This window comes from Procambarus clarkii, chromosome 65 (genome assembly GCF_040958095.1).
Source record: "Procambarus clarkii isolate CNS0578487 chromosome 65, FALCON_Pclarkii_2.0, whole genome shotgun sequence".
NCBI classification, from domain to species: domain Eukaryota; kingdom Metazoa; phylum Arthropoda; class Malacostraca; order Decapoda; family Cambaridae; genus Procambarus; species Procambarus clarkii.
The window spans coordinates 24,249,982-24,263,670 of NC_091214.1; the positions used below are offsets into that span (position 1 = coordinate 24,249,982).

Here is a 13,689-nt window from a genome sequence, read left to right on the forward strand (position 1 = left end):
GAATTCCAGCTAGAAATAATGTAAGAAAAATTATAATTATTTAAATAACAATAATGATAAAAGTAATTAAAATATATTTCATAAGGACCATAAAAAAGAAGGAAACCAGTTGAAATCCTATTCCCAAACAAATAACTTACACAGGCCTTTCCTAAATCTAACTTTCTCCAATTTATATCCATTGTTTTGTGTTCTATTTTACGTCTGTATATTAGAATCTTATTTATATTCCCTTTCATACATTTATATACTTCAGTGATGTTATGTTTGTTAATCTATCTTCCATGTGAAGATTTCTAATTCCTTGGTTGAAATGTCATCGTTCTCTGTACGCATTCAAGTGAATTTATATCCACTCTGTTGTACAGTGACCAAAGCTAAACTTCATAAAGTTAATGGGTCTTAACAAGAACAAGATATAGCTGAAGAATAACATTTGATGTTGCTTGCAACACTTGCAGTCCTGTTGCCATATGATAACGGGACTTGCCATACACATGGTAAGTCCCGTGTATGGTAAACACCATAGGTCCCAGAACAAAGCTTTATGGCACACCACTTACAGCAGTGTTCCACTCGGACTACTACTTCTAGCACAGTATTGTTGTGGTAAGACACTCGCCTGGCGTTTCGCAAGCGCTTTAGCCTGGGTTCGCATCCTGGCCGGGGATGATTTACTGAGCGTCAATCCCTAATTGTAGCCTCTGTTTAAACAACAGTAAAATGGGTACCTGGTTGTTAAACGATTTTGCAGAGTCGTATTCTGGGGAATATTAGGGTTAAGGACTTGTCTGAAATGCTATGCGTGCCAGTGGCTGTACAAGAACTCTTGTATATATAAATAAATAAATAAAAAAACAAAAAAATAAATTGTTTGCATAAAATCACCAATTGCAGGCATCTCGGTCCTCATAGAAGAGGATGTGGGCATCTGGGTTTGACACGACCTCTTTGGGCTTTGCTTTTCTGACAAAGGTATCGCTGAAGAAGTTCCAACTGTCTGTGGATGGTTTGTCACTCCTGCAGTAGGCTGTGTAGTGCCCCGAGGTCATGGATCCTTGGTGACAACATATGGCGTACAAATCATAGGATGGACTGTTTGGGTGATAAACAATTATCACTTAAGTAAGCAGTGTTTTTTTGGGGGGCGGGGAGCAATTTTTAATATGAATCTTTCACTATTCTACAAATGAAGCAGATAGGCATGAAAATGCCCAATACTTGCCTAGTTATACGCCTATCATCACTAGATTTGGTGTAGTCACCGAGAGAGAGACATTCCAAAGGATAGGATACTTGAACCTTCTGGCGAGAGAGTGTGTCATCATTTACCCTGGAAAGAGGAAAGTGTGTGTAAGTATACATGCTGCGTATGGCACACCCGTACTTTTTCATTACCCACTTGGCTTAAACAGTGTGTGGGGCAAGTGATGTAAAAAATATAGAAACCTATTGGGTAAAAATTATACTCCAGCCCCTCTGTAATGGTCATTATAGATTATTATTATTACTGTTATAAACATAATATATCTTGATTTCAAACATAAGACCAAGGATCATATACCAGTAAGCCCCTTGGTATATTGAACCAATATACCAAGTGGTTTACCCCTATTTCTCGGTTTATACATACCGAGAGTACTTTAGTTCTTGACAAACCCTCTAGAGGAGTGATAGTGCTTGAGCCCAACACTAAACCAACGGGTGTACATTGCTTATTAATGTGTATACAGTACACTAAATTTTAATTCTGTCTGGATAATGCCCTAAAGCATTCTTGCTGGTTGGTTAGTAAGCTCTTGTGTGGCCTTAATAACCCTCCAGCAATTGATGCCTGTTAAACCCAGCACCATTCCACACCAAGCGCTTAAAATTCGAGTCTACTGCCACTTAAATTTTATGGCATAATCCAAGTGGATGAATCTCATAAGCCAAAGACAAAGTTAAAAGATGTTATCAAACTTGGTTTGGTATTGGACTTGAGGCCTATCAACCTCTGAAGGGTTGTTAAGGCCACTACTACATCTTACTGACCAACCAGAGTGTATACTTAGTCTCAAAGTCAAGGACTAAAGTAAACTCAGTGTGTACATACTTAAAAGCCGGGACTCTACTCATAACTATTCGTGACAGAGAGCAGTAGACTGGTATCATTATGTATACACTGTGCTTCACAAGTCTGGAATCACAGCAATATTTTATTTATATATATTTCTTTCAGATGAGAAGACTAAGCAAAGAATATCTTAATGATAAGAATTCCTTGATGGTAAATTGTACCAATGAACCTATATTGCTACATGTCCGTTGGGCAGGTTAGAGGATAGGCTGCCAGTTATTGCACAAGAAACTTCCTACAAAGCTAATTGTAAGTTAAGGAGTCATTTTAATAAAACGAAACAATCTAAGGAACCTTCAGGTTAAAAGTGAGATACCTATTAACCTTCAAACATCACAGGTATTTAACAGTACTATATTGAAGTACATGTTTTAAAAATAATTAACAAATCAAATGGGGAAAAATTGCAAGTGGCAATTGGAGCAGTGTAGGGGTTATGGTCAATGGCTAACAATTTGAACGGTTATAACATTGAAAGATAGTTTATCTCGGATCGTATTGACATGGCCATTGGCTACTCCAATCTTGAAATAAATATTCCAATTGGTAGTACTTGCCTAGTTGTTGTGTTTGATGGGGGGGTTGAGCTTCAGCGCCTTAGTTTCGCCTTTCAACTGTCGATCAACTGGTGCACAGGTTCTCGAGTCTATCGGGCTTTATCATTTCTACATTTGAAACTGTGTATGGAGTCTGCCTCCATCACATTGCTTCCTAGTGCATTCCATTTCTTAATTAAACTGACATTGACAATTTCTTTCTAAAGTCTCTGTGGTTGATTTGGGTACTTACGTTTACACGTGTTTTCCCTTATTTAGGTACTATCCCTGGTAAATTATTTGTGTTTAGTGCATGAACATGATTGTCCACCACCACCCACAGAATGGGTGTGGAGCATGATTAGTAAATATGTAACTGGGTCACCATGGAGGTAAATTTTTTCGGTTTAGACTGTTGTGGTTTAAGTCTAGAACCAATTGTACTATAAAAACTATGGATATATAGTAACTAATTTATTAGATTGCAACTTGCTTAGCTAAATAAATTTAGGGTTTAGTTTCTGAGCCCATTATGTGCCTCTATCGTATTCCACTACTGCCCATGGGATAGGCATTGGGTCCATAATAAATGGACAAAACCAAATAATCCTGAGGTAGTTTAACTCTGGCATTTGAATATACACTGTCCACAGCTTGTTCCATTTATTATAACAATATACCTGATTTACCTGAGGGCCACAAACTCTAGTGGCCTCAAAGAGGACAGGAAGCCAGCGGCTTGTCTTAAGGTTTCCCCCCTTTTTCCATGCTATATGGATAACACTCCAAAGGACTTGTCTTATGTCAGTCCTAAAGTAACAAAAATGTATGACAAAAGTGTTTACAATGGTCTACTAAAATCCTTAATGCATAGTCAATAAATTTTGCTACAGTAAAATCATTATAAATTCCAATAATGCTTTATTTTCCCATCTAATCTGAAGTATATGCTGCAATGTCTCTGCTTTAAAAATACTTGGATAAAATGCGTTACACCCTCTGTATAAACGAAAGAAATAATACATGGTAGTTTTTGATCTAGCGGTGTATAAAGGTATGGAACATAGTACTGTATTTAAAGTTTTGGATACAAATTACACAACACACAAGACTGTTTGCCACTTAATGGTTATGGATTTTAGAACCTATGTTAATACGTCGTAATTTAATGATACATACAATTCTGATTGATGAAAAATGAGCTTAACTGAACTGTCATGAGCATGATTGACTATAAGCAAACATTTCTGTTTGTATATTTTGATGTAGTTTACCAATAATGGACATCGCACAAATCAGTACTTAGGCTATAAACTAGTGCCAAAAAATATACTAATGATATACTATCATCCATAGGAGTTATGGCGGCCATGACACACATACTGACCAACCAGCAAGTATACTTAACTCCTAAACATGATCAAGCAATGAAGTATACTCGGTTCATTACGAGAGGTGGGACTCACCTTGGTGACTATCCAATAGAAACCCTGGTTTAGTGTTGGGCATAAGGCCTATTGTTAAATTCTATCAACTGTTGAAGTATTATTAAGGCTCCAATATTACCTGACTAACCAACATTGTACAGGTACACTAATACTGACCAGCTTTGCTGATTAGAGTAAATGCTCAGTGTATATACATACAAATTAGATACATATTTTGATACAGCATAAATGCTTTATTTAGTGTTAGGCTTAATGCCTATCAGCCTCTGGAGGGTTATTAACAGAATTTTTATTTTTCAATACTGCATTGAAAACTGCCACCTCCTTTAAGGCATCCACAAGTGCTTACCCTGGAAACACAAACCGAAACCGTCTCTATTTTCCGCTTGTTACAACTTGTAATAAAGTTGCTACATCTTGGCGTAACGTATTTATGACTTATTGGAACGTTGTTACAACTTGCTATATTGGTTGTTATAACTGGTTAGGAAGTGTTAAAACTTGTTCGAACGTTGTAACAACGTCATAGTTTCGGTGTGTGTTTGGCACGTACTGACCAACCAGCAAGTGTCTTTTGATTCTGGATATAGTCCAGAGCTAAAGTAAACTCTTGGTGTATGTCCAATGACAAACTGGGTACACCTTTTGCTGTATACAGTATATATCACAGTTGACTAAATATAGTAGAGAAGAGAGTTGACTTTAGAGGGAGAGAAATTGCCAGGTTAATTCAGTTAGAAACCTCTGCTTACCTACTGAGGTGCACCAGGAGAAAGCGAGGAAAACCAATAATGACTGATTTTTGTGTACACGGATGTTCCATTTTGCAGTTTTTGCACTCCCATATGATCTCCTGCTCACGGTAATAATGCGTTAAAAGGTCCTGTGCAACAAGAACAATAGGGAAGATCACAAAATATTGATTATATTGCATATGATTAAGAAAGTAAAAAAGAACAGTACAGTATTAAGATGTTTCCTATGCCCAACTGCTTTAATGAAGTTCCTTTTAATGCCAAAATGTTTTTGCTGTACAAAATACTTGATTTGCACAAAATGTCATATAAACAGAAATATACACATACCAACATGCAGGTATCACTTTTAAATCTAAATCTAAATGTTGGTCTTAGAACTGAAAAAAGAATATGATGAAAAAGGATGGTGTATTCCTGAAATACAGTAAACTTTGTTAGCTTAGTTTGGCATTAGGCTTAAGGTTATCAATCATGGTAGGGTTATGAAAGCTACGACATATTAGTTTATGTCCAATCAGTAAATATCTTTTAGTCCTGAACCTAGTCCAGGAATAGAGTGATCTTTCAGCGAATATACACCAAGAGGCAGAATACATTTCCTGGTGGGGGTGGAAGGAACCCATGAGTGTGTGTGTGTGTGTGTACACAAGCGCGCGCGCACACAAAATCAGAGACAAACCATGATTTTCTCTAAATGCTTTTTATTTCTTTGTGTACACTCGGACTCAAGTGCAATCAACTCTTGCAGTAGCAAAACAATCAAAACAAATCCAGATTTGTCACTAAGACACTCCAGTAAATCTATTTCTTTCTCCAAGGCTATTGGTCCCAAGAATCACACCAGGGGTGGTGCCTCCCTCCCCCACCCCTCTCTCTACTTCTCATTCTCATTAACAGCTCATCCTCTCGATACTTTGACATTATAAGAACTTTTGTTAATAATTACAGACATCTCAAGTTGTGTCAAAACCTCGCTTCACACTAAACAGAGGGAGAGCTAATAAACATCTCTGCAATAATATTTGAAAGAAAGAGAATTACTACAATGCCATAGTGCTTGAATGAAGGTGAAGGAGAGACCCAATATATGTGTGTAAGGGTATTAAAATCAAATTTTTGGATGTAGGTTGCATCCAAAAATGTGGTTTCAATACACCTAAAACATATATATTGGATCTTTTTCCACCTTCAGAAAAAGAATCTGACTTAAATTACAGAGTAGAATTTACATTATTCATTGATGCTGTTTGTAACATTAAGTGCAGTCTTAAATTTTTGCCAACATTTATTTTCTTCATTCATTCTTGTTTCCATTTGTGTGGGAATCGGTTATAATTAAAATGTTAATATTTCAATGTAGAGTATATTTAATTGTGATTTTCATGAGACTTAAATTTGTAAGTCTCGCATATAAACACACTCGCATGCAAGCATCGATTCTCCTCCTCCTCACCTTAATGTCACAAATTTTTTGAGAGGTGACAGGTAATGTGAGGTTGGAGAAAGGCTCGGTGGTCCTAACGATGACATCACCGCAAATGTTACACACAATCTCCGAGCTATGGTGACCATGGAATGAGTTGGAGATAAAGGATCGAAGACCTGGACCATCCTCCTCATCATCACACTCGTTCTTGTCCACGACCTTTTGATGGAATAATAGAAGCTGTGCAAGTAGGCTGTGTAAATACACATGTACACTGGACACTTTAGTAGAAACATACCCATATTCGAACTGAGAGACAGGTAGCCAGTGTCAGCTAGTGGTTTTATAGGAAGAACCCATAAAACTGAAAAATTGTCATACTGAATGCATCACACTAAGGAACTTGGCCAGCAAGAAATGAGCTTGGGGAAACAACAGAAGCCAACTGAAAGAGGCTATCGTAGCGAGAGATTAACGAGCTAAAGATCTTTTGGTAATACTGTACATAACTCATATTTACTGGAAGAGATTATCACACTGACAGACTATCATACTAATAAGCCAATAGCAGCAACAGATGCCTACTGGAGATGAGAATTCAGAAGAGTAACATTGGGAGACCATTACATGTCTAAAACGACTTACTGGAAGAGACAATCAAGCTGAGGAGCTATCATACTGACAACTCACTATTCTGGAATACCTGAGCCAGGTCTTGGTGCAGCCACTCCAGCATCTGGGCAAGGAAGTCATGTGCTTCCTTCTCACTGTCGTCTTGGAAGATTGCATCCTCATTGCCGGCAATCTTCTGCGAGTAAATACATTACGCTGGTTACTCTCACATACCATTATTATTGTCATTATTTACACACCTATTGCAGAGGAAAATTGCTCCAGTATCTACCGTTTCTTATTCCATGTAAGCCTACAAAATACATATGGAACAAGGTGGCAGTAGCAAGGGTAGTGAAATTTATCGTCATGCTGTATGCTTTCAAGAGGCTGATTTACTGGGAGATGTTAAATCCTTCACTCATCAAAATCATTATCAGACATCAGGCACTCACTGCCACAACACACACCATAGTGAAATACTGTGTAGTTATAAACAGTCTTCTGGAAAAATAACCCGTTTAATATTCTCTTCTTTCAACAGCTGTCATTGTTTATGACCAGATTTTTTATTGACCTTCTCCTTTACTGTGTTGCTATACTAACATCCTTATCTGCTACTCTGCCTTTAGCTACACTAACATCACCACCAGTTCCTCTACCTTATAGTTACGCTAACATCGTTACCAGTTCTTCTACCTCGTAACTACACAAATGTTTTCATGCATCTTAAAAACATCAATGAAATATCATTCAACATTTGTCTTGTGGACTGCAACATAGAATAATTTCCCTTACAATCTAGGCATATAATCAGTTTACACCAGCCGATTATATGAATAGCTCAAGAATCACAATTACCCCCAAGGAACTCTCAGAAAATGGGCTCAGTAACCGGGAGATTTAGTGTGCTTTTAGTTTGGTACTGAACTTCAGGTCTATCAACCACAAGAGCTTTCTGACAAACCAGCAAGTTTACTTTAGTCCTGAACACAGTGCACGACTAACGTAAACTGTGTATAAACACCGAGAAGTGGGGTGCACGTCTCGGTGAATATAATCATATTGTTTGTTTAGCCAGAGTTGGTTAAGTTAGGTTAGATTAGATTAGGTGAAGTAGGTTAGGCTGCTTGAATAAATAAATGATTTGACACATTTCAAGCAATGGTTATCCTATTAAATTTGAATATTGGGCCACAGTACCCTACTCTGTTTTCATAGAGGTCTACGAGACCATTTTTCCCAGTGAAGCTGATCAGCCAGCTTTAAGATTACAAACCTTGTGAAGCTCTTAAGAGACATTCTGTTTAGGGCTAGTAACCAATAAATATGCAGTATTTGTGTTTGTCACGTTGCCCATAAATGTGCGAGCCTTAAAATGACAGACCAGAATGCATTTTATAATTATAATACATAAAAGTCGAGACCTAACCTTCATATTGACCAGTAGAGGTTTGGTCTTGTTTCCATGCAAGAGGGCCTGAAGGAGTGTCCAGTATGCATGAGCCACCTCCTTCTGTGGCTTCTCTCTGTGAAAGAAAAGTTAAAAAGAGAGAGAGATGAAACTGTCCTCTTACCTAATAGGTCTCATTTTTAAGACGTTATGGTAACCAGCGTATAAAATTCAATCTACTTTAAACAAGTAATGGTTCACAAATATCCTCATATTCTATACATCAATTGGTTAGGTGGAGGGTTTGGGTTGCTTGGGTTCATATCTTATTAGAATGGGATGTTGGATTTTGTACACTTTGGCAAATGAAGAGAATTAGCTGCCCATACAGACTGGAGGTAAAGTAATTATCAGGATAAAGTGCTAAGCCAGTATGACTAAAGAGCACTTGTAAGCTAATGAGGACAAGGAGCTAGGTTAGGACCATTGGAGGTTGAACACCGACCTGCGAGAAACAAGCCTGTCACAAAGACAGGAGAGCCTTCCTTAAGAACACAGACAGTATAATAATTTTTGAAACCACCATTCATACATATTCACTACCAGCATAACCTCCACAGGACTTATTCACAGTATCATATTTAATTCCATTAAAACTAATATTACTTAATACTCTTAATAAAACATTTACCCGTTGATGAAGTGCCATGTGAGAGGACGAGTGTGGTAGAGGCACTGCAGGACGCTGTTCATATAGCAGGTGTTCCCCAAGTTGACCAGCCCTCTGACTGGTAGCGCTTCCTGTCAACAGTTGGGGGAGGTCATATGTCAATAGATGTGGTGGTCATATGTCAATAGATGTGGTGGTCACATGTCAATAGATGTGGTGGTCACATGTCAATAGATGTGGTGGTCACATGTCAATAGATGTGGTGGTCACATGTCAATAGATGTGGTGGTCACATGGCAATAGATGCTGGAGTGACATGTTAGTACCTCAGGTGACATAGCAATAGATAGGGAGCTATAGGAGACAGCGGTGTGATTCAGGTATGTATGTGGGCCCACTGGGCTCACAGAAGTCGCACAGTACCTGAATGTTTAAGTATGACCCCTAATGAGGGTCATAGCACTATTAGTAATGCCAGTGTGAATGCCCATATGGGCTCAAGTGGCTCTCTGCACTTACATGACCAAATTTAAAGTGACAAAACATTACTGTCTTGATTATCTACGTGTATGCTACAATTATATAATTATAAAAATATCTATATAAATACTGTATTTAACATTACAAAACTAAAACGAGATATACAGTAGTTAAAATGAATATTTTTCTTTTAGCAATGTTAGTACAGTATATAAAACATAATGGTAGCAAAGTAGCAACATGTAATTACATAAGTAATTACTCTAGTGTAGTTACAGGATGAGAGCTACGCTCGTGGTGTCCCGTCTTCCCAGCACTCTTTTGTCATATAACAAAATGCTGGAAATGGAATGCGGACCTCCTGGGTGAAAGCCAGGTATCCTAGCCACTAGACCACATGAGATATATGCGAGTGATATATTTTGTTAATAGTGAAACCATAGCAATGATCAGTATATTGCTGCTGTTAGAGTAATAGCAATATTGTGAACCAAAATGTGTGTAACATAAGAATATAACCATACATGGACACTATGGAAACTTAATTCATATATAATTATACCGTTAAACCATCTCAATATTTACCTTAATTTCCAATTTTGTATTGTCCTCATTTGTAAGTGAATTTCTCTCTGCTGACATCTGCTGTGTGAGATCATTAGTATTATTTTAAATACTAATTAAAAAATAGTTTAAATTTTAGGTTTAAAAATAATATAATTGCAACATATTAGTATATGAACCAAGTGGCTTAGGTTTATATCAGAATAAGTTAGATTATATTGAGTGCTTAAGTTAGGCTACGTTTCTAATCAAGTTTCAAGACTTTTCAGCATATTTTAATCAGAGAGAAAGAAGGAGGATTAGTGTTTATTTAATCATTTATTATAATTATTATTATATAAAATAGTGATCAGTGTTTATTATGTGTATACAGTATTGGGGACTGCATCTTTCAGTGTATATACTCTGATGATCATTTATATACACCAAGAGTATTCTAATCCTTAACTGTTAGAAATTAATGTAAAAATGAAAAGCATGAATTATGGGTTTTCAATGACCCTATTAGCATTTCCAACTAAATTATTAAACTTATTTAAAAAATGTGTGCAACTGATTAAAATAAAATAATGATTCACACAGCACATATGTGTACAGTAATGACGTTTTCTTTTATTATGTCAATTATGGCAACTTTGTATTTAATGAACACTTTACAAACTCTGTAATACTATGAGTTCTATTCTTACCTGAATAAACATTTATTTTATTTATTTATGAGGTTATCCATGACACAAATAACCTTGGGTTGAGTAAACTATTTTGCAAATACTGACTATTCCACCACGCTAAAGATCAAGAGGTTTAGATCCATAAGTGCTCGGTGAATCCTTACCTTGGGACATACAAAACAAATTACCTTCTCGTCTATGGTGGCTGGAGCAGTGCGGCTCTCCGGGTCATCTTGCATCTCAAATCCAAAGTTTTCCTGTACGAAGCTTCTCTATAACAACCACTAATGGAAACTGTACCTATGTATTTCTAGCTCTACAAAAGGAGTATTAGGAAAGTTTTGAGTGATGTGCTTGTTAAACTTTATGTTCCTAGTATGTCATTACTAATAAAGAATGAGAAATTCCAGCTCAGTTTTGAATATAAAAGACTGCATATCAGCAGTATTATTTAACTGTGAACATTGCACATACTGTATTGATTTAAAGTACTTGCTCATCAAGTTTCTAAAAAAGATGAATTTTTCTTTTAAGTTGTACTAAGAGAACTTAATAGATTGAGCTAAAAACCGTTAGTATAAACCCCAAATTTGATTAAAATCCTCAAAATTTGTGCACACTCGTCTTTCACTCAAGAAATACATAGATGTACCAGAACTAATATTTTATTTTAGGTTAGGTTGAGATTATGATTTATTTTTTAACATAGGAACAAATAAAGTGGCGTACACATGCGCACTTTATTGTTTTACGAGTTATGACTATTGTGAGAGATACTTACCTCACCTTGGTTCACAGTGTCGGTTGTTGTGGCATTTTTGTGTTTTTGTTTCCGAGGGAAGTCACCAGTCGTGGGGGAAGGTGGAGACGGAGCTTTTCTCTATGTACAAGAAAATAAATGTTCAAAGTTAATTTACTTTTGTTTAAAGGTAATTACTTTCCATAATAGATGCTTTTGCTATCTTACTGAACTCAGGTTATATGGATTAGCTATAACACTATAGATTATTGTATTAATGCTATACAATTTTCAGTGATGATGGGGATGTATGATGGTAGGCCCAATGGCATCAAGTTTCTCTGCAGATTAGGATAAACAATTCTAGGTGGAATAGGCTAAAAATTTAAAGAGTTGAATCAGAATATATTGTAGGATTTTGTGAATATAAATGTACCCGATTATCTGTTTACTTGTATTTGGAAATTATTGAACATTTCATATATGCTGACTAAACATTATTTGTATTAACTAATAACTAAAAATAAATATTATGAAGTCTTTTCAGAATTGAAAACCCCCTTACCTTATTACTGTAATGAGTTTTTACTGTCCCATTGGTTTCAGTCAATGGAACAACACTTGATTTAGGTGTGGTAGGAGTCTTAAGTTGCATATAGTTCTTTGTAATCCCCATATCACTAACAGTCATTCTTGACTCTAGTGAGCTTGTGTTCATCTCAGCAGGAGATGAACTGTTTGTCACGTTCTGCAAACAAAGGATAATTAAGTGATCATAAACTGATTTAGTATTTCATTAGCAACAACTTACATGTAAATGAACAAATCCACAAGGGCTGTGATGAGGGTTTGAACATACGCCCTGATAATCCCAGACGCTGCCTTAGTCGAATAGGCCATGACATGGTAAAAGAACCCTTATTGGCAGAGCCCGAGTGCATTGGGGAATTGTGTAAAACCCTAGTTTGTGTCTCGGAGAGGCTGCAGGATCTGTATGAATTCAGTGGAATTCCCGGTTGCAATTCTTTTACCATGACGTGGTCTAGTCGACTAAGGCAGTGTCTGGGATCAACTTGGGCGTAAGTTCGAACCCTCATCACGGCCCTTGTGGATTTGCTCATTTGACGCATCACACTATTGTGATTTGTGTGTGTAATTTACATGTAATTTTGATTCACATATATCAGACATTCTCAACAGGGGTGATATCAATCCTAGGGCATACTCTTGAAATAATTCTGGGTTGTATGTTGTATTTTAGATAAACATGCAAGAATTTCATTGACAACTGATAGGACATGATTTACCTGCCCTCGATGCTGGTTAAACAATAAAATTAAATGCAAAAATGACAAAAAATACACTTCCACATGATGATTAGAACTAGCCTACTTATCATTATCTCTTGCGGAACCCCTACTTACCTTGAGGTTTTGCAGAGCCGAGACTGAGAAATGCCAACCAATATTAACTGACAATAGATTATTATCCTGACTCATCACCTGCACTGTAGTGATGTATAAAGTTCACTGCCTTTACTGAGGCTAAAGTACTAACAACGAGCAGGCAAAGTCGCCAGGCTGAGCCAGCCACCCATGTTAGGTCCTAATTGAAATAACAGATGACCGACATTAAAGCTATACAAGTTACACATTGAAACTATTGGTATAGAGGCACAGTATAGGAATTTGTATTTGTAGCGGCATAGGAATATACACTGGTGAGGTACAGGAATTCAACCAAATTCCTATACCACACTAGAGTGTATGCGGGTAAAGTGTGAAACTTTGATTTGGTATCAGGTCGATGCCTCGGGATCCCTAGAGGTTTCAGTCGAGTTCCAGGTTATATTATTTATCGCATATCATCATCCAGTAGTTTAAGGCATGTGTTTGGGAGTACCCAGAATACGGATTCGAATCCTCCTCATGGCTCCAACTGATTTTCTGATAATTAGAACTTGGCCGTGGATATTATAAGGCAGTAACTCATCTACACACACAATGCCTTCATGCTCTTCCAATATATGCCAAGTGCCAAGCCCAGTGAAGTATTTATTGTACTTTTTAATACTGGCAGGAACCTATTTGGACATGCCAAAGCTGACTGGCATGGTAAAGGATGATCCACTCATCTATAATCATATGTAGGAGCAGGGTACACCTCTCAATGTGTATACCTGGGCTGGTGATGTTAGCTTGGTGTTCCACTTTATGTTTGGTTGGTACTGTAATTAAGTTCATGACCCTTGCTTTATTATCAACTAGCAAGTA

The 13,689-nt window shown here is 37.0% G+C and overlaps 1 protein-coding gene across 9 annotated transcripts in view; it reads right to left on the minus strand.

The window, feature by feature from the left end:
* The window catches only part of LOC123771032 (uncharacterized), a 25,347-nt gene continuing 11,658 nt past the window's right edge, over positions 1-13,689 (minus strand). For 5 of the 9 annotated variants that reach the window (XM_069309630.1, XM_069309632.1, XM_069309631.1 and 2 more), the window contains 11 exons: positions 11,982-12,164; positions 11,459-11,557; positions 10,866-10,934; positions 10,028-10,087; positions 8,984-9,093; positions 8,332-8,428; positions 6,991-7,095; positions 6,315-6,506; positions 4,856-4,986; positions 1,226-1,333; positions 1-1,095 (listed from right to left, as the gene is read on the minus strand). In XM_069309630.1, coding sequence (XP_069165731.1) covers positions 885-1,095; positions 1,226-1,333; positions 4,856-4,986; positions 6,315-6,506; positions 6,991-7,095; positions 8,332-8,428; positions 8,984-9,093; positions 10,028-10,087; positions 10,866-10,934; positions 11,459-11,557; positions 11,982-12,164 — 1,365 coding nt within the window. In that variant the 3' untranslated portion in view covers positions 1-884. Of the gene's footprint in view, positions 1,096-1,225; positions 1,334-4,855; positions 4,987-6,314; positions 6,507-6,977; positions 7,096-8,331; positions 8,429-8,983; positions 9,094-10,027; positions 10,088-10,865; positions 10,935-11,458; positions 11,558-11,981; positions 12,165-13,689 lie in introns of those variants that run through there. The other 4 variants (XM_069309633.1, XM_069309634.1, XM_069309636.1 and 1 more) reach the window with 4 other exon arrangements.